The 22840-nt window shown below is 35.2% G+C and overlaps 1 protein-coding gene across 3 annotated transcripts in view; it reads left to right on the plus strand.

Moving 5' to 3' along the window:
* Positions 1–22840, plus strand: part of LOC106874563 (breast cancer anti-estrogen resistance protein 3 homolog) — a 329811-nt gene that overhangs the window by 229758 nt on the left and 77213 nt on the right. Inside the window, exon 1 of one of the 3 annotated variants that reach the window (XM_014922335.3) lies at positions 2579–3524. The exons of the other annotated variants lie outside the window; for them this stretch is intronic. Within the exon in view, the coding sequence (XP_014777821.1) occupies positions 3442–3524 (83 nt within the window). The 5' untranslated portion in view covers positions 2579–3441. Of the gene's footprint in view, positions 1–2578; positions 3525–22840 lie in introns of those variants that run through there. 3 annotated transcript variants of the gene reach the window in all.

Here is a 22840-nt window from a genome sequence, read left to right on the forward strand (position 1 = left end):
TAAAAAGGCAGGATAGGCAGAACTGCAATATCTTTGATTACAGGTCTGCTTAGTTAAAGCTGACCTGGCCCTAAAAAAAAACAACCTAACCTCTGTAATAATAATAATAATGATGGTTTCAAACTTTGCCACAATGGCAGCAATTATGGCGGGAGGGGATGAGTTGATTACATTGACCCCAGTTTTACAACAGGTACTTATTTTGATTGACCCCCAAAAGGATGAAAGGCAAAGTTGACCTCAGCGGAATTTGACCTCAGAACAGAGTGATGGGCGAAATACCACTAAGCATTTCATCCAGTGTGCTAATGGTTATGCCAGCTCACCGCCTTATGTAATAATAATAATAATAATAATGATGATTTCCAACATGGTAAGCAAACCTTACTGAAATTGTCAACACACTTGAGAGAGGTATGTATGCTATGTATCATGCATAAGTAGAGGCGCAATGGCCCAGTGGTTAGGGCAGCGGACTCGCGGTCATAGGATCACGGTTTCGATTCCCAGACCGGGCATTGTGAGTGTTTATTGAACGAAAACACCTAAAGCTCCTCAAGGCTCCGGCAGGGGATGGTGGCGAACCCTGCTGTACTCTTTCACCACAGTTTTCTCTCACTCTTACTTCCTGTTTCTGTTGTACCTGTAATTCAAAGGGCCAGCCTTGTCACACTGTGCCACGCTGAATATCCCCGAGAACTACGTTAAGGGTACACGTGTCTGTGGAGTGCTCAGCCACTTGCACATTAATTTCACGAGCAGGCTGTTCCATTGATCGGATCAACTGGAACCCTCGACATCATAAGCAACGGAGTGCCAACAACATCATGAATAAGTATGCAAAGAAAAAGATCTTCAGTCATCCATGCATGTACACACACACACACACACACACACACACACACATATATACATATATGTATATATACGATGTCATGAAGATGGATTTATTTAACTCCAGCTCATGACTAATTAAACAGACCTATGACAAAGAACTTCTGGGTTCTTTTTTTTCTTTTTTAAAATAATGTACCCAGGACTACATTATCCATTGTGCAGTTTCTATTTCAGGCAGGTCAAGCAACGGCACAAAGCAAAGGAATTTAATATAAAAAAAAAGAAGAAACTGGTGTGTTCATACACATATATACTGACACACATCACGTATATTTACCAAATGAAACTTGAAATTTCTAAAAAATATTGTGTCAGTGTGTATGTTTACGAGTCTACCAATATTCTTTTTCATATTAAATAATGATATAATCGTAATGTACACACTCTGAAAAGTATTCTTTTATTCTTTTCTTTTATTCATTTGTTTGTTTGTTTCAGTCATTTGACTGTGGCCTTGCTAGAGCACCGCTTTTAGTTGAACACATCAACCCCAGGACTTATTCTTTGTAATCCTAGTACTTATTCTATCAGTCTCTTTTGACAAACCACTAAGTTATGGGGACATAAACACACTAATATCGGTTGTCAAGCTATGTTGGGGATACAGACACATGCATGTATATATCTATATATATATCGTTTTTGGATTTGGTTTGCAAGATTTTTTATGTGATTTCGTGTGTTGAAGCATATTTTGTTGTCTGGGGAGAGTCATTTTCTTATTGTGCCTTAAAATTTAACACACTCACTGGTAAAATTTTCACTTATTTCTTATTTTTATTTTCCGAAATAGACTATTGAAAAGGTTGCAAGACGCAACGAAAATTTTAGGAAAATAAAAATAAGAAATAAGTGGAAATTTTACCGGTGAGTGCGTTAAATTTTAAGGCACAATAAGAAAATGACTCTCCCCAGATACAACAGTATGTATATATATATATGTATGTATACACGACGGGCTTCTTTCAGTTTCCATCTACCAAATCCACTCACAAGGCTTTGGTTGGCCTGAGTCTATAGTAGAAGGCACTTACCCAAGGTCTTTGTAGAAAATTTCATAAATATTTGTGACAGATATGAGGAAACAAAATCGACTTAAGTGAATTTTCAGAAACTCCTCAACCCACTCACGGAATTTTTTTATCCGCCCCAAATTCCGATATAATTGGAATCTACACCATCTGAAACGTACATGTAGTAAATTCGATTTAAAAAATATCTTTTTCCTGGAAGTTATGAGAAAACAAAATATTTCCATTGTAATAAAACAACCCCTTCCTCTCTCTCTCTAGGCGTTTGACAATCGATGACCGCAGAATAACTTCAAAATTTTAACTTAGGAAATCCTTCGGTCTTAAGTAGACGAACGACATCACCCATACAACTTTCCCTTATGAAACTGAAAAAAAGGGTGAATAACGTCGTCCTCTCATACCGACAATTTATATACCAATACCGAAAGATCGCCCATAATTTATATATGTATGTTCAAAGAGAAGAGAAAAATTATTTTGTTTATTCGGATGATACCACTGATTCCACAGCTCGAAATTTCCAAATGTGAGCGCTATTTTACACTACAATATATATATATATATATATATATATATATATATATATATATATATATATATATATCATGCGGTAGAAAAATAAACTAATTTGTTGTTTTTAACCTCTTATATATATTATTTGTAGGGTAAAGAGGTTGTATGCAGAAATTCATCCGAATAAGTTAAATAATAATCTTGTATTGAGTACTATTTCCCGCGTTCTAGACATCTGTGTGCATATAAATATATAAACATCACCCTCTTTATGTGTGTGTGTGTGTCGTCCCCCACGTCGTTAAATAAATAAGGCGAAAACAATAGACAGAGTTACAGGACTGTTTATTGAAAACATTTGTGGTGAAGAATAACATGAGAGAAGAGGTGAGAAGAAGGAAGAGTGAGCGTGGGTATTATTGTGTCTACGAAGTTTATGACTGAATTAGTTGCAAGCAACAGTATGAAAAAGAATAAGGTGTCAGATATTACCGGCAAATAGACCGCCTCTGCATTTAGGAAAAGTATCAGTCTTCCTTCCCTTTCTGTGGCTGCTAATTGATTTAACTACCTGTAATAGACTGCTAGACATCGTACCGCCGCTTCTACTAAGTTATGTATGTATGTATAAGTAAGTATATATACTTACTTACATATGAGTATATATAATATTACCTGATATTAACAACAACTTTTATAATGACAATGTAGGATGGTCACTGTTCTATTGACAAGTTTTCTGTCTGCGTATTTATTTACTTGTTATTAAATAAAATCAACTTTAAGCGAGCGAATCATTGGACTGTACATGATTAAGATTAACCATGAATCCCAGTACTGATTTGTTAGTTTTATCGAAGTTCGGCAACCAAACAAACGAATAAAAAAAATTTAACAACAGGTAATAATACGGGAGAAACAGAAGTTGGTTTAAAAACTTCTCCATTCTCTATACATTACACATATACAAAGAGGAGACCTGCAGTCCAGTTCTTCAATGATGAAATCCTTTCGGAGAACGTCCTCTTATTCGGATTATGATAACATACTGTTTACGGATAAATCCCCTGATTTATACAGGTACGTATATTTACACATTCGTGTCTCATAAACTGAAGTAGTAGTTGTATCAACCACTTCGTCTGTCATTCAAGCACCCTTCGCTCGATGTTAGTTCACGTATTTAATTTTTTTTTCTACTTTGTGCGCAGAGTCTGCATAGTTTATACAACATCTACTACATACTTTAATTCCAGAACAAAACACTTCATCTTTTTCCCACTATTATCACCTCCATTTACATTAATAAGTCGAATTAAAACCAGAAAACTTTTTCTACCAAAGCTATTTTATCTGATTGCTTTTATAAAACCACTCTTGCAGAGCAGAAATTTGATAACAGCTATCTTAAACATAACTTCTTTCACACCTGCTTCAATCGTTTATTATTATTATTTTAATAAAACCAATGAGGTCAGAGAGGAAGAAAATTCCAGACGAGTCGAATGCACGGTTTGGTTTCAATTCCAAGTATTTTAATAAACTTACGCACACCACCCGTTTTCGGCGTAACAAAAACTGTAAACATCGGGTGTACGTGTTCTTTACTTTCGCCCAAGTGTGTACCTCTGTAAACTCATTGTATTTTTTTCAGTTTCATCTATATCTACAATAATTTTTTGTTTATTTATTATTATTATCTATACGCAATCAATATTCATTTCACAACGAAGGGATGTAAAGATAACTGAGGCATATAAAGTGCCAAACTAGATGTATTACGGCAGTAGTTCCCAACATTTTCACTACCAAAGGACTCCTTTTATTTAAATGAATTTTGCCACGGACCCCTTTTAATATACTTATCCTTGTTTGTGTGTGTATATATATATATATATATATATATATTAAAAAAAATTTAATTCAGTTCACGGGCCTCTAGTACTACCTTTGCGGACCACAGGTTGAGAACCACTGTATTACAGTGTAGTTTCATTATGCTCGGTCTGAAGTTCATACTCTGGCGAAACCGATTAATATTTTATCCTTCCAGATCCAATAACATATTTGTGTCGACTCAATCAATGACACGCCTACCTACATAATCAATATTCATGATACTATTAATCTATCTTGTTTGTTTAAAGAAAATACAGAAGTAATAATACCCCCATTACTACCTCTATAACTGTTGTTTTTCTCTCCCTGTTTTTAGAGAAATAAAGAATGGGATTTAAACCTATGGGAAACCCGCCAACGCCTTTCCCACGTCATCTCATTCATTTCTTAAAATGTTACGCATTAAGATTGTCAGAACAACGTAGTTTCAATTGGTTTTGTTTTTAATCTTATACACCTTCTATTCTCTCTACTCTGCCTCCCTCACTCCTTCTGATCTACCTCTTGACGTTGCTCTAATTACACGCCTTGAGTATCAGCGGGGTCAATTAAAACAAGCTGCTAGTCATTAAATACTGTCTTTCTAACCTATAATAATTATTATGACAACCTAAAAGTTGGATATGTGCAACTTAATTGCATGTGCTTTGTTACTCAGCACACATTTCATTACACGTTTGAAGCACGGTGGGAGCCTATTTGTTTTTGTTTGTATGTGTGTGTATATATATATATATATATATATATATATATATATATATATATATATATATATATATGCTATGTATGTAAGTAATTACACAGGCACTGTGTAGTGACTGTGGAAACAAATTCAAAATTAACTATGGATAAGTTGTGTACAGCGAAAGTCTTTGATTTCTTTACATTTGACTGTCCCACTTATAAACCTGTCCTCGCAGTGCGTTTACTGTGAAATAACTTTTTTAAAAAGAATGAAAGAATATTTTTGTGTGAAGTCCAACGCGTGAGGTTAAAGCCTAACTACATTTGTTGCAAACGTGTAACAGTTTGTCACATCAAGTTGTTTGTGAAGCATCAGATACACGATTTTGATTTCTCATACAGCGGTGCAGTATCACTTGATTAATTAGGACTCAAGCCTGGTCAAGTGGTTAAAGAGTTCGCTTCGCAATTATGAGATCCTGGGTTTGTTCTCAATTCATGACATCTTGGTGAAGTGTCTTTTATTGTAGCCTCAAGTCTACCTAAGCTTTCAGAGTGAAACAAAAACTGACGAAAAATACATAATTCTGTCGGCTAGACTCTAATTCCGAGAGTGGGGGTTGCTTTGTCATAGTGTCGCACTATAATCCTAATTCTACCTGTGATTAAGATTAAGAGTACATATGTCTGTGGAATACTTTCTCACATTATAAATCAATGAGCAGGCAGTTCAGTTGATCGAACAACTAGAATATTCATTATTGAATCCAACATATCCATTTCAAGCGGCATTAGCAACGCAAACGAAGTAAAAGGGTTACCATCGAATCGTGTCACCATTACTTTGTTCGCTGACACTTTTGATTTCTCTTAAAGCATTGCAAATGATATAGTCTTTTCACATAGTATTAAATGAAAAAGATTATAACTTGGCATTCTTTCGTGGCTAAAGTTCTAATACATTTTACAATATTGTTTGTCTTCCTTTAATATCTTTCAATACTTATTGACAAGATTTCTATTACGAACAATTGTGCGTTTTTAGAAAAACATAAATCCGAAGAAGCACACTCTAATAAATAGAGCAGTCTATATTTTTATCTGGTGATGACTGGTTTATGAGGTTACCCTGGGTTTCCCGTCCATAAAGGGTTCAACTAAGACCTCTTTAAATATATAGTTGTCAAAGAATGTTTGTAAAAATATGTTGACTCGCAACTGGAAAATGTCAACTGATCGTTCGCTTTATTTTTCATTTTCTATATAGGTCATATCAGATGTTTTACTCTGTTTGTACAACTTATATGTTCTCGATGCTTTAAGTTGAGTTTCAGTCTTCGATCGGCCTTCTCTTTATGCGTGTTCGATTATTTCCTCGTTGTTAAAAAGGTTTAAAGTTGAAGATAAATTTCGGAACTCATCTTCACACCAACTAATTCTATTAACTGTTTATTGCTGCTGACGATGACCATCTCTCGTCCCTCGGACCATAGTGTTTTCTCTTATGTATTGCTCATTAGTAAATTTTGTTTCATCTTAGCGTGAATAACTATAATCATGCTTTGACAGAAGATAATAGATGGCCGAGAAAGATACAATAGACAGGCAAAAGATAACTTTAGTTCACACACTTGTTCCTCTTCCTGGTTATTAGTAAATTTATTCCCAGGAAAGGTCAACGTGTTCTCGCACTCTTAAATGCATTTACGTTAACATGTTTCTACTACGTGTTCCCACCTATTGAAATAATAATGTTTGTTGAAAGGTTACAAGTTCATAGGTCAAGTTCTCAATTGTCTTTCTCTCCCTCCCAATTCACTCTCTCTGGCCTTTTCCTTTCGAAGGCTGCCTCCACCCACGCACAACTCGTAACCTCTTAGTTAGCACTCGTCATTTGCCAACAATTCTGTCTGAACATCTCTTATCTGCCACTGCTGAAACTTAAGACTTCCTCCTTGACTGTTTACCTGCAGTTGTTGAGTAGAGCTTTGACAAAGGCATTCAAGATATGACAATCCCGTGTTTTGTTTTGCTTAGTAATAATCCCTTCGACTATAGACACAAGATCTGAAATTTGATGGGGAGCGGTGCTAATCGATCATATCGACCCCAGTGCTCAACTGGTACTTATTTCATCGCATTCGAAAAGGATGAAAGACGAGGCTGGCCTTGGCAGAATTTGAACTTAGACGTGCTAACAGTTCTGCCAGTTCATTACTTTCTTGTCCATCATGTCCTTTTTAAAGACTGCTACGTGTAGATCGAGAGCTGCTATTTCTCTCAACAGCGATCATATTCACATATACTCGCATTGATTCGCGAATGTATTGAGACTTTAATGTTCTGAATTGTGAAGGGATACGTGTAAATTTTTAATAGTGTGTGTAATGTGTTGCTATTGATCTCCAGTGTCTGCAGTTATTGCTTCACTAGTATGTGTGTTTGTGTGGGAGACATTGAGCCACAAATGTGTGTGTGTGTATATTTTGTAGTAAGCATATACTGTAATTTATAGTGTATCTTGAACACTGGATTACTGGTGGATGTATACTTTGATCCACTGCAATGTTATTTAACCCCAGGTCAACTTTGATTCAGTAAACCTATCATCAAAAAAATTTAAAGTTCTGATCATCCTGATTTTTTAAGGGCATCTATATCTAATTGTTTAAGACCAGAGGGATTTGGCTGCTGTTTCTAGTAGGTCAAGTGACCATATAAAGGGCTCATCATTTGCTCAGTCTACTACTATGTTCTTATATTGCTGTATGCACTGTGATTGAATAAACACTATCTATGAAGTATGTAGCTTCCTAGAAAAATCCCCATTTACACCTTGTCATACACCTCTGAACTGCACAATGCATTTTGCAATATGCAAATTGGTGTTACCCATCCTTATACTGGATCAATTTTGACTAAAGTGAGAATTATGATTTTAGTGTTGAATATATTAGAGCAGCATTTGACTAATTACTCACAACAGCAATAGAAGTCATATATAGAAGTGCATGTTTCATCCCTTTAAATACTTACTATACTGGTGTCTGGGGTATTGCAAATTCTTTGCAGCACATGTTACAAGGCTGTTGATGAAAGCTTTGTTACATATGTTAGAAATCCTTTAAAAAAAAAAAATCAATAAATTCTATTGTTAAAAAATATCAGTGTTTCATTATTATGAATTATAAAACCTCTCACAAAAGCAAAGCTAATATTCATATTATGGACACCACTTAACACAATGGGTTGATTGTTAATTTGTTCTGGGTTTTCATCATAAATTAGTCATTTGTTCTTCCTTCTAGCTTTCATCTTTCTCTATAACCCCTAAGCCATTGTCCAACCAACTTTTTCTACTACGTCTGTGAGGAATTGTTTTATGATTAGTTGAAATTTATTTAAATAACTAAGTTTTTCTTCCATGTGTGTGTGTGTTAGCTAAATCTGCACAAAATCAATACCAGGTACATTTTGGCTCAGTAATCTTCTTCCACCACCAAATCACATAGCACTATCATTACAACATAGACTCATCAATCAATCAAATCTACTTATCATAGCTCTCTCATTTCTGGGTAAAGTCCTTCCTTTCATCTCTCCATAACTTTCAGCTTCGTATGTTTGATCTCCCATTTTTGTCAAACCTTTCCAACTCATCCTCTATCATATTCTTTGTCATCCCCTGCAGTCTGTTGGAATGCAATCTGTCAGCAGTTTTTTTTTTTTTTACTTACTTGTTCTCTCTTTTCCTCTGGACATGTCCAACCCAACTCCAGTTCAACTATTTCCTTATTTAACTTTGTTCTTAGATCTAGTTCATTGTTTCAAGCTATTTCTATGTTATTCTAAGTATAATATGCTTGTGAGTATCTTCAGCTGTTCTTTTTAGCTTACCTGTTTCATCTTTTATGAAATTCCATGTTTTTCTGTTGTTTTTTTTGCTCCATAAGATATTGGGATGATGCATGTGTTGTACACCTTTTAAATCTCACGGTATTATTAGTTGGTTGGTAACATTGAATATTTAGAAACCTTTATTTGTTGTGTTGATAAGCAATCAAACCTATAAGAACAACATTGTTTGGAATTCACCATGGTAGCATCCCAGAGGAAACAGTGTCCTCTACCCTGTGGTCACAAAATCATACCACCTTATCTATTGCCATGAATATGAAATAAACTGATTGGCTCTGAAATATAGAATATTGCTTCAGGCAGAATGCTTGCTTTGTTATCCTGTAGGTTTATCAAGCATCTTGAAGACCTACAATTATTTAAGCAGCAGGACAATCTGTATTCCTAAGCAAGTCATGGATTTTCCTGAACAGCATTTACATAAAGCAGAATATCAGTATCTCATCTCAATATCATTATTTTTCATAATTCATTGCTACTCAATAAATTGCCAATGTTGGCAATTAGTAAGGTGTTCATTCACACAGCTGATAATTTGCCCTATGTGGAAAGTATATGAGCACAAATATTGGATCTTTTTTAAAAGGGGGGCCACATTTTTCATTAACGAAACACTTTGAAACTTGGAACACTGGTAGAATGTGTCATATAAAACATCTTTTTCTCTTAGTCTACTTTAAAAAAAAAAGAAATCCATAAATTATTCCATGTTAAAGTTGTCGTATTTCTGTAATTTCAACCAATCACTGACGTCCATTCAGCCGATATACATTAAGTGCCGACTACATAAACAAACGATTCTGAAACAATTAACCCTAACCCTAACTCTAACCCTAACCCTAACCTTAGGGTTAGGGTTAGAGTTAAAGCAAATTTAAAATGAAAAAAGCAAATAAAACGAAGGTATGGAGATTAAATACGCTTTACATCGCTTAATCAGCCAAAGGAGTAAATGTAAACAACTGAATACTTGTCAGTGATTGGTTGAAATTATCGAAATAAGACAATTTTTTACATGAAATAAATTCGAATACAAAAATATTTTTCTGTTCTATAACACAAAATAGATAAGTATACAAAGTTTGAAAGTCTTTCCGTACCAAAAGCACTACGTAAAACATTAATGAAAAATGCGGCCCCCGTTTTAAAATAGATCCCACAAATCTATTGATTACAATTCAGTAACAAGCTATCAAATTTAGATCTTATTTATTTAGATCAAACTGAGATGTATGCTGGTTCTACCCCTTGGTTTGTTATGGCTGTCATCACTGCTGCTATTTCTAGTCAAACTATAGGCCAGGTAAGGGTAACCTTTTTCAAGAAATGGGTCACATGAGACATGACTCATGGTCAGGAGGGCTGCAACTCATCATCAGGCAGGCTCCACTTCTAAGAATATCCAAGATGAAAATTTTTGTTAGGCATGCCATTTACAAAGTTATGCTGGTCACAACTTTACCTATGGCTACTGTAGGCTATGTAAACTCATGCCTACTGTAGGCTATGTAAACTCATGCCTACTGCTAAATTAGACTTGGACAGGAGCTTAGATATATGATTTTTAACACTTCACTGATTGATCTGTTGAGGCACACCTTCTAAACCTGCTCATGTTCAGACACATCCATGTAAATGACTACATATTTGAACTCTACTTCTTCATATCCCTCTTTTTTTATTTTATATTCTAAAGACAAGTTTAGAGTCACAAAGCAAAACCAAATACACAGTTTAGTAATGTTATTTTTATAACATACAAAACCTTTATAGGAAATGTAGCTCTCAGTGTGTCTATTTTGTCACTAAACAGTTTATATATTTCTGGATAACATTTGCTTCATTATAGCTACACATGAACAAACACACACACACACATGTACACACAAATACACACATACATACATACACACTTATAGTCTCCTGTTTTGTCCTTTCATTTATTTTTATATCGTATTATTCCAGTGTTTTCCCTATTCTTTGTAACCTACTAAATCTCTTCATTCAGAAGCCTACATATATATAGCCAGGGTTATGTAACACATTTTCTGCCTCCCACATGTTTTGTTAAAGAGCTGAATGTTTATTGAAGAGGAAATGAAATGTTTATTCAAATTTAGAATTGATTATCACTGTGTAAATAGGATAAATTTATTTACAATATTTACTTCATGTCTTTGTTCATTCTTCCCAACAACCACACCCAGCCATACTGTCTACAGACTATTATTAATTTTGCCACTGAGCAAGAGGTGATGGATTCCAGTAGTCTAAATCTACAACCCATTTTTGGTCCCCGTTTTTAACCTAATTCACTCCATTTATATTGCTAATAACTTTGTGGAAAGCATGAATGTCACATACTCTTACCTTATGCCTAAATTGTTATCCCACTTTCTTGATTTTCAACTGTTTTCTTAACCCTTTAGCATTCAGATTTCTCTGTCAGCTGTAATGCTTATTTCACATTGTTTTGAATTGATCATGCATTATCTTGTAGCTTTGATATTTCAATGATATAACTGCTTATTTTTAGACTGACATTGTAGGATAGGTTTGAGAGGCCAGAACTGGCCAATTTTAACATAGAACAAGTAGGATGTTTGAGCCAGATATGACTAGTTTAAATACTAATGGGTCAGCTGTTATTTGTTTGATCTGGAAGAGGGACTGTGTTCTGGCTTTCACAGTTTCCCTGAGTAAAAGTGAGATAAATGCAGTTAATGCTTTTGAATAGTTGAAAGCTGCCTGAGAAATTTGTGTAGAGGATGAATTCCAGAGAGCCATTGTTTGCAGGATTATAGACTTGGTGGATAATTTAGTGAGCTGCTTGGAATGGCAGACATAATATGGGTGACAAGCAAAGGAAAGATGAGTCAGTTGGGAGTGTTTAACTGAGAGTTTGAACCCATTCACTATTACTGTTATCAGAGTAAAGACCCCCTTCAGTCATGAATAACCATGGGATTGCACCTAGAAAGTTCCCCTCTGAGGCACAAGTCCAAGCAAGGTTGGAAGACCAGCAGTCACCCATACATATCAGCTTCCCCTCTCCATGCTACCAATCTTATCGAAGGGAAAGGCAAAGCCCAACACAGCTTGGCACCAGTGATGTCACAACTCATTTCTACAGCTGAGTGAACTGGAACAACATGAAATAAAGTGTCTTGCTCAAGAACACAACACGCAGCCCAATCCAGGAATCAAACTCACTGTCTCATGATTGTGAGCTCAATGCTCTAACCACTGAACCATGCACCTTCAATGTTACTGTCAAGATATGCGTATAAAGTCTTACAATCAACTTCCCTTCCAGATATTGACCATCCATACTTAGTATCTTGATAACAACAAAATACAAAAGTTATTTCATATCAATAACCTTTTAATTAAAAATAAAATACATTTAGCTTGTTTTTTCAGCCCCCTTTTTTTTTTTTTTCATATTATTATGTTTGTTGTTGAAAATCTTGGCCAGTTATGCTATGTGGTTAAGAAGCTCGCTTTGCAACATCATGGTTTTGGGTTCAGTCCCACTGCACAGTACCTTGGTCAGGTATGTCCTACATTTTCCCTGGGCCAACCGATGCCTTGCAAGAGAATTGATAAGCAGAAACTGTGTGTGAAAGTTCATCATGTGTGTGTATACATATGTACTTGTTCCCCACACAGCTGGTGTTGGTTTGTTTACATTCCTTTAACTTAGCAATTCAGCAAAAGAAACCGATAGAGTAAGTACCAAGCTTTAAAAATATACTATATTCTCTTCCCTTTACCATTTCATATTATAAAAGATAGTTTATCATTGATGTCTTAATTGTGACACATTTCGCTGCTTAATTCTTCTGGTTAATTTACAATTCTAAGTTTGGTAATTTGGTCATTTACAATTTCTAAGTTCAAATCCTACCAAAATTGAAATCTGTCAGACTTTTCTGAGAAATAGAAAAACACCAGAAATAGTATATTGGCCATATATCTGATATTTTTGAATTTGTATGTTATCCAGTTGGATGTTTGTTATTGTTTTAACTAACTAAAATTAACCATTACCACCACCACCACCACTAATAATATAAGTCATCAAAGTAGTTTTATGCGGTTCTCTTCCTGCTAGAAATAACAGCTAGATTTTCTCAACTTCTTCCCTACTATCTTAACGTGTAAAAACATGATTTAGTTGTGGCTGGAATATCTTAAATCATACAGAGCAGATCTAAATAGCAACAGAAAAAAAACAAAATGTATGTTCGCAGCAATTACAATGACATTTTGATATATGAACAGTATATGAACACAAAATGAACTTTCAGCAACACAACTGAATTGAATAGTATTTTCCCAAATCTTTAGTTTCTAACATCTGACCAATTAATATCCATTAATTTCTTTTGTTGTGGTTATTAACATTCATCATTATTTTCTCATGGTTAATTGTTACTTTAGATCGCATTTTGTACATCCTGTCAATATTTTCTCATTGACATCTCTACCACTACTGCCACAACAAAATGCATTCGGTGTATTCTGTAATGTGGTTAGAGAATGAATGGAGACACATTAGATTGAGAGGAGGCTTTAGTCTTGCCTAGGGCACATCAACCTCTCTAGTGCAGGTGCCATTATAAAATACATCCAGTACATTCTGTATAGTGGTTGGTGAATAAACACATAGGACAGAAAAGAGGCTTTAGTCTTGCTAAGGACATGACAACCTCTCTTAGTACAGGTGCCATAATGAAATACATTGAGTACACACTGTAAAGTGGTTGGTAATTGAATTAAGACACATAGGATAAAGAGATAGCTTTAGTTTTGCAAAGGATATAACAACCTCTGAAGTGATAGTATCATGACAAAATGTTTCTTGTCCACTGTGTTAAGTGGTTGGTTTTAGGAAGGGTACCCAGCCATAGAAATCATGCAAGAACGGAACATGAGTAAGACATGGCCCCCATATAGGAGGACATAAGGCAGTGGTGACCCTTTTAACTTATGCCAGCATTGAAAAACAACATAAACATGATGTTGACCACAAAATGGAAACTGAAGGGTTAATTAGCCAGTCTATTTTCTCCCAGTAATAATCATCGTTCTCACATCTAGTTTTCCATGCTTGCATGGGTCAGATGAGAATATATTGTGGTAGGATTTTTCTATGGCTAGACTTGCTTTTTGACACCAGTCCCCACATGTTTCCAAGTGAAGTAATAATCTCCCAGTCTATCAAACAACAATTGGCCTGGGTTTGTTTATGTAGAGAAATGGAAACAGACAATGCCCTCACCAACTGTATACAAGGAGAAATACAAATTCATTCACATGAGCACACACTCTCATACATATATGATGTGCTTCTTTCAATTTCCATCTACTAAATCCACTCACAAAGCTTTGGTTGACTTGGGGTTATTGTAGAAGGCACTTGCCCAAGGTACCATGCAGTAGGACTGAACCCAAAACTACATGGTTGGGAAGCAAATCTCAGCCACACAGACAAGTCTGCACCTACTTAGTAATAAATAGTATATACTTGAATTTAAATATTTCTATTTTATGCTGTTATTTAGCCCATCCTGCCTTTTTGTACATTAGAAATTACATTAATCAATGCATACTTATTATTTCAAGCTATGAGGTGTGACCTTTTGAGAAACATTTGGCTATTATTTCCAGAAGATCAAGCTACCACATTGGGGCTACTATTTTAGATATGCAGTAAATAAACTAGGAATTAATAGGTAATCCACTGCCTTCTATTCTTTTTAGCTTTATATTTCTACTCATGAAACTCTACTGAGAAACTATGAACATTATGAACCATGAAAGAGCCTCTCCATGGTCAACTGATCCATTAGAAATAGCAGTCAAATCACTTTCTTATCACTCCCTAACATTTAGAAATTGAAGAATGAGTTTAAAGGGGAAAAAACAGGGAAAAAAAGACAACATGGTTATGGTTGGAACGCCTTTAATTCTAGGTTTGCTTCATTTAGGAAACACATGAATCTAAACCAGTCTTGGACAAACTGAGCATTCCTAACAAAAATTTCCCTTGAACTCTTCTAGTAGTGCCGTCTACCTGCTGGTGAGCCATGTCTCATGTAGCATGCTGCTTGGAAAAGGTTGCCCATACCTCATCTAAACAAACAACCACTAACACGAGAAATTATTAAGTCAGTTCTACTGTCCAAAGCAACAACAAAAAAAAAACAGGTACAGGATAATTTAACCCTTTAGAGTTCATACTTCTTTGACAAATGTATTCCCTATTTATTCACATTGTTTTGAATTATCTTCTAACTTCAAGATTTCAGTTGTGGGTTTGTATATTTTTAGAATGACATTGTAGAGTAGGTGTGAAAGATAGAATATTCAGGCCGGTTATGGCTGGATTAAATGTTAAGGGGTTAATCTGAGATATACTGCCTGAAAAAAGTATAACAAGGACTTGACTTGACCACATTTGCTCATGGATCTATTCAGTCACAGTTTGTTGGCACTCCGTCGCCAGTTCCAGTTGATTTGATCAACGGAACAGCCTGCTCGTGAAATTAACATGCAAGTGGCTGAGCACTCCACAGACACGTGTACCCTTAACATAGTTCTCGGGGATATTCAGCGTGACACAGTGTGACAAGGCTGGCCCTTTGAAATACAGGCACAACAAAAACAGGAAGTAAGAGTGAGAGAAAGTTGTGGTGAAAGAGTACAGCAGGGTTCGCCAGCATCCCCTGCCAGAGCCTCGTGGAGCTTTAGGTGTTTTCGCTCAATAAACACTCATAATGCCCTGTCTAGGAATCGAAACCGCGATCCTATGACCGCAAGTCCGCTGTCCTAACCACTGGGCCATTGCTCCTCCACTCAGTCACGGTTAACGTGAGGTTAATAAACAACAGCCATCACTAACAGGAAAAAAACATTGCAATATTTCTTTGTTGTTTCCAAGTTTTTTTTTACAGATATAACAGTTTATCAGTTTCCATTGCTCAGATTGCGGTCAACATCCTAAGTCTTCATATTTCCCCTTGTTTTGCTTGTCCTTGGGATATATTCTCTTGATTCAAAATTAAATAAGTTTGTAAATTTATAACTGGGTTTTTATTTATAAGAGTTTGTTTCTTTTCTAATATTAATAATTTTTTTACATAATATTTGTCAACAACATCTGGTTAGAATAAAAATATGGTATCCATTCTATGTTTTTATCTCTATAATTAATGCATTCAAGCTTGCTTCTTTAATATCCTGCAGAATTTTAAATAGGATTTTTTAAATATATTTTCTATGAACCAAGTATTTTGTTAATTTTAGTATTTTAAAGAATTTTGTTATTGTTATTAAGGCATTGAGCTGGCAGAATTGTTTAACATGACAAAATGCTTAGCAACATTTCTTCTGGCTCTTTTGTATTCTGTGTTCAAATTCCACTAAGGTGAACTTAACATTTCATCCTTTCAGGATTGATAAAATAAGTACCAGTCAAGTACTGGGGTCAATGTAATCAATTAGTTCCCGTCCCTTAAAATCACTGGCCTTGTACCTAAATTGTAAACTATTATTTTTATTGGTAAAGTTATTCTGCGTTCAAATTTCAGAGGTCAACATTGCTTTTCATACTTTTGGGGTTTGACATAATCAACTTCCCCCACCCCAGTCCCCCAAAATGTCAGTCCTTGTGCCTATAATAGAATGAATTATTATTATTATTATTATTATCATTATTTGTAAGTCATTAGAAACTATTTAATTATGTTCTGAGTTCAAATTCTACTTAGGCTAGCTTTACCTTCATCCTTCAGGAGTTAATAAAGTACCAGTCAAGTACTAGGATCAGTATAATTGACTGTTCTCTTCCCATAAATTTCAGGCCTTATGCCTGTATTAGAATTATTAATATTGGATGTACTTCACAGCATTCTCATTTCTGGATGACTGTTATTGTGCGATTTCTTTTTTTTTTTTTTTTTTGTTCCCACAATAGGTTACTTTTTCTGTGTCAATTCATTCAAAGTAAGGTGAGCAGTTTGTTGTTAAATTTTTGGCTTAAGTTTAGAGAAAAAAAAAGGGCATTTTTAATACTTTTTTGTTATTTGACATTCACTGCAAAATGTCAGCAAACAAAAGGCTTGACAACTGCAGTGAAAAGAAAAATGAAAAACAAAAGTGAAAACAAAAAGAGCTAAAAAAAAAAAAAGAACTAAAATCAGAGCACAAATATTTTGAAACCAAATCAATGATGTTTTAGTGGTTTTTGACATATATAAGAATGATTTTCATGATTTGTTTAACAACAGCAAATGCAACGTCAACAACACAAAGCTTTGCAAATGTTGAAGCCAACCAAAAGATTCTAAATATAGACATTGCTCAGTCATAGAAATGTATGTGCCGGGTGTGCCATGAAGGACTGTCTCTCTTTGGCCAAAGAATTTATCCAAAAACAGACATAGAGAAAGCTGATATCCTTTTGCTTTGTAGAGAAAGTTAATATTTTATATGCTTTCTGAGGATGAATTAAAGGACACTCTGATGAACATATTTGATCTGGGGATTGAGGATGAAGTAAAACAGCAAGCTAACATAGTAAAATACACACTTACTCGATGGGCTTATGGGTGGGGGGTTCTCTCAGTCTCTTCTTGCCAGTGTATGGATCAGCTCAACACAAAGAATGACTGTTGATGGCATTGACAGCAACATTAAAGCTTTTTGTAGTGCATCATGAACATTGATAAGTGCAGATGTGATGAAGAGCAATATATATATAATTTGAGGAAATCCACTTGAAATAACGAGTCATTATGATCCCTTAAGACCTTAAAGTCATTCTGAAACTGTCCCATTGTAGGTGTAGAATCATAGGACATGAGACTAACAGGTCATGGTAGAAGGCCTAGCTGTTACACTTGTGGCAGCAAACACCACGTGAGACCCTTCTGACCTCAAGTAGCTAGAAAGGAAAGAAAAGGACAGCAGTAAACAATATAGGTCCTGGAGTCTTCTTTTCCAATAACACTACTGGTCAAAGTTCCTGTCATGGTGAAAGAGACCTCAGTTTGGTTCCAAAGTTGACCATAGACCCTGTCCTTCAACTCCAAGTACCCACCATCCTTCAACTCCCAGTAGCCTCCCACCCTTCAACTCCAAGTTGTACCACACCTTCAACTTGCAACACAGTTTCTACTTAACTTGAACTACACAATTACCTTCTTGTTATTCTTACCAGTGGAAATGCTGTGAACCAGTGATCTATTTGTTGGCAACTCATAACCTATGATAATGTTCTTCACAAATGCATCATATAAAATGAAAATATTTACTAGCTACTAATCCTTTGTTCTACTCATTTGTTATCTTTACTTTGTTTACAGCAAGCGTAAAAGAAGGAAAGCAGAGTTAAGGAGACAGTACCAGTGGCAAAGTAGAAACCTACTAATGAGTCTTATCCTTCCTCTCTAAAACTTCCATCCTTCTGGAGGAATTTTTTCCCAACTTATTTTCCCTCTCACTTCTCAATTACTATCCTACGTTTGACCTTGTTCTTTGTCTAAGAGAGAAAACCAGAGAATGAGAGTGGTACTGTCTTAGTTTGAGATTCACAGAGATAGGATTTTGGTATTTGTGAAATCACTTGTTGAGAACCAGACAAGCTTTGAACTAAACTGCAAAGAACAATCATTAGCATTTCTAATGTCAATTTATTTCTGATAACACTGTTAATATAATAGATTTACATTTCATTTGTTGAATAATACTGGGATGAAAAAACAAGATTCTGTCATCCTATATATATTGTGAGTGTTAAAGATTTAATGAATGTGTAATATTCAGCAACTGTCCTACTTTTTCAACTATACAAAATCAAGGAGGGGAAAGAAAAAAACGACATAACTCTAAATAAATTAAACAAAGTCACCAGCAAACACCCAACTTTTTCCTTCCAAGATTAAAACTGTATGTTTAAGGTTGGCACCATGAGACCACTAAAATGTATTCATTACATAACATCCACACACTTATAATGGACATAGTCACATACCCCAAAATATGTGGATGTGTGTGTGTAAACATGACATGGCTATTTAGAAATTACTTCATTCTTCCATTATTGTGATGATGTAAATCTGTTCATTGATACTGCAATGTTTTGAGTTCAGTTTCAGGACATCATGCACTGCATTTCAATTGATATATAAGCCAAACATTTAACCTCGATTCCTTCCTTGTTTTATCTGAGGATCAATTACATTAATTTTCACAAAATATTTCTTTGAAATATTTAAATATTCTGTAAAACACGATCCTGAATTCCTGTTCTGTCGTATTTCGTAGCATGCTACATAACCTAACATTTGTTATTTGTCTGTAAAGTTCTGTCATATGGAATTATTTAAAGGAAAAATATTGTTCTTGAAAGATAGACTTCACACAGCCTGAATAAGATAAATTTTCTAAGGCCTTGATTAAGGATGATTTGTAAGATTAATCAAGTCTTAGTTTGAAATACATTTTTCTGTTTGTTTTGGTTTCTGTTTTTCTCTCTCCTTTGAGGGATGATTAAAAAAAAAAAACTGTGGTTAATAAATCAAATTCATGAAATGTGAAACTGTAAGAATAAAGGACATAAAATTCCAATTTAATTCAAATCATGTGTCTATTTCAAAATGAGTAATCTCTTCCTGTCTTCCAACTTCAATACCATATTCCTAATAATTATAATCTCACCAAATCCCAACATGTATTTTGCTTTCTCTGTCTTTTTTTAAAAAAATTTTTGTTTCATAATTGATGAAGCAAGGAATTTCTTTTCTGACATGAATACCTAACTCTTGCTTTTGTTTTAAAAAGAAATTTGTCATTTTTAAGTAGCTGCAACAGAGATGCATTTCACCCAAATGCACCAGGAATCTCTGTCCCCAATTAGCTTTGGTAGGTCCTTAATTTTAAGTTGTGCGTCTCAGCAATTACATCATGGTGTCTGAGTGGTCTTCTCTAAGAGGGTATGGAAGTCTCTGAAATATAATGTGATATGGCCTGGTGTTCAGAATGATAGAAATGCCTGCTCTGTTTTGAGCAAGAATAATAATAGCAAAGATGGGTGGAATGTGTTCATATATCTTTTATTTGGTCTTGTGCCCATGTCATGTGATATTTTGAGCCTTCATGGGAAGCCTGGTGTACATACCATCAAGGTGATTTTGATGATCTTTACAGTTTAAGTTTCTATTTATTAAAGAAAGATGCTCTGTACACATGCCATGAAGAAGGCCAGTTTTATTGAAATACTTGACTGCCAGATGTTTTGAAGGTTTTAACATTATGTATTGAGTCAGAAAATTATAATTAAGGAATAAGGAAACCTACTGAGTAGTACATGTTTAAATAATTGCTTAATAGTATTGAAATAGACTAAGAAATTTGGGTTTAAAGAAGGCTGGGGAGCTACAGGTGACAAAATCTTAGACATACAACACAGGAAAGATATATTTGACGAATAAGTGTATGTTGTAGTTATTGATCAAGCAAAACAAGTTTGCCAAATAATCAAAACAGGGCAGGGCACAAAATAGAAGCTGATGTGTACAAAGCTACGGTTGATTTTTAATAAGTCATTTAAAATGCAAATGTCCTAAATTCCATTTCAAATGCAATACTTTGTATTACTGGTAAACATCTCTTAAAAGCTTGAAAGACTATTGTGGGCGAAGTTTATTGAGTGATGACCTGCTTTACATAACACAGTGAAAGTATAAAACTATAAATAAGTTCTGCAAAGGTTGTGGATAAACAACACAGCCTTGAATGTTGTTTTAGTGACAGGTGTCATTACAAACTACAATAATAAAGGGATTTTGTAAATATTTGAAAATATAAATCAGGAGTATTATTTTTACATCTTAGATTGAGGTTAAAAGATTGTCCTCATAACCTTTCAAGGCCTTGCTTCATTAGAGAAATAGGTAACAGTTAAAATTAATCCCATTAAAGGTTCTGACAGAAGCTCAATAATTGAGGTTGGAGTATAAATAGGGGAAGATATTTCCCTTGAAGACTGCAAGTTCTAGACAGGAAGAATTGGGCAAAACACCAAGTGCAGGGTTTTGGATGAAGACAGAGTGATGGAAAGAAGTGAGTGATGTATATTTTTGAAAGTGTAGAATCAAAATGTTTAGACGAGCATAAATTATTGGGCAATCTTTCAGAAAAAGTCTATCATAACTGAAAGTATTTTGTTCTGCAATTTTTATTCCTTTAATTTTTTTTTTTTCAGAAGGATCACTTATGCTTATGTATTTTTTTGTGTATGTATATATATATATATTTTCTTTGTGTAGGAGTGGCTGTGTGGTAAGTAGCTTGCTTACCAATCACATGGTTCCGGGTTCATTCCCACTGCGTGGCACCTTAGGCAAGTGTCTTCTACTATAGCCTCGGGCTGACCAAAGCCTTGTGAGTGGATTTGGTAGACATAAACTGAAAGAAGCCCGTCGTATATATGTATATATATGTATGTATGTGCATGTTTATGTTTGTGTGTCTGTGTTTGTCCCCCCAACATCGCTTGACAACCGATGCTGGTGTGTTTATGTCCCCGTAACTTAGCGGTTCGGCAAAAGAGACCAATAGAATAATTATTGGGCTTCCAAAGAATAAGTCCTGGGGTCGATTTGCTCAACTAAAAAAGGCGGTGCTCCAGCATGGCTGCAGTCAAATGACTGAAACAAGTAAAAGAGTAAAAGAGTATATATATATATATGTATATATGTGTGTGTATGTATATATATATATATGTGTATGTGTGTGTGTATTTGTGTATGTATGTATGTGTGTGTGTGTGTGTGTGTATTTGTCAAGTGGTGATCAGGGACACACACACACAGATATGGTGGGTTCCACACAGTTTTCATCTACCAAATTCACTCACAAAGCTATCGTAAAAGACACTTGCCCAAGATGCTTCATAGTAAAACTGAACCTGAAACCACATGGTTATAAAGCAAGCTTCTTAACCACACAGCCACTTTTTTTTAATACAGTCCATAACTGTGTATGTGGTGGAGGGAGTATTGAAAAAAAAACACCATCCCAGATATGTGAGCCCTACCCTCATGCTGAGTGAACTTGTGGTAACTATTACAATATGTGGATGAACAAAACCAAATACACACACACACACACACACACGATTTTAAATTGATTGACAGCTTATTTAGTAATCAAATATTGAAATTTTGCTTTTTATTGCAAACAGTGCAGTTGCTTTGTTTTATGATCAGAACTATAAGAAGGGATAAGTTTGATAGACTTATGTGAAATATTTTGGCACTGCTGTTTAACCTGTGGTCACTTTTGATGTGTGGAGGCGCAATGGCCCATTGATTAGGGCAGTGGACTCGTGGTTTCGATTCCCAGACTGGGCGTTGTGAGTATTTATTGAGCAAAAACACCTAAAGCTCCACGAGGCTCCGGCAGGGGATGGTGGCGAACCCTGCTGTACTCTTTCACCACAACTCTCTCTCACTCTTACTTCCTGCTTCTTTTGTGCCTGTAATTCAAAGGGTCAGCCTTGTCGCACTGTGTCACGCTGAATATCTCCAAAAACTACGTTAAGGGTACATGTGTCTGTGGAGTGCTCAGCCACTTGCAGATTAATTTCACAAGCAGGCTGTTCCGTTGATCGGATCAACTGGAACCCTCGGCATTGTAAGCGACAGAGTGCCAACAACAACTTTTGATGTAGCAAATATATGATCTATGGTATTCCAACCATAATCATCCTGGTTTTTTTTTTTTTTTACTCAGGTGTAATTTGTTGCAAAATAGTTATTTCCTACAAGTTGTGTGACCACATGCGGTTTCTCTCATTGACTCAAAATATTGCATCATTAAAA

Source organism: Octopus bimaculoides, chromosome 1 (genome assembly GCF_046866305.1).
Source record: "Octopus bimaculoides isolate indiv1 chromosome 1, ASM4686630v1, whole genome shotgun sequence".
Classification (NCBI taxonomy): domain Eukaryota; kingdom Metazoa; phylum Mollusca; class Cephalopoda; order Octopoda; family Octopodidae; genus Octopus; species Octopus bimaculoides.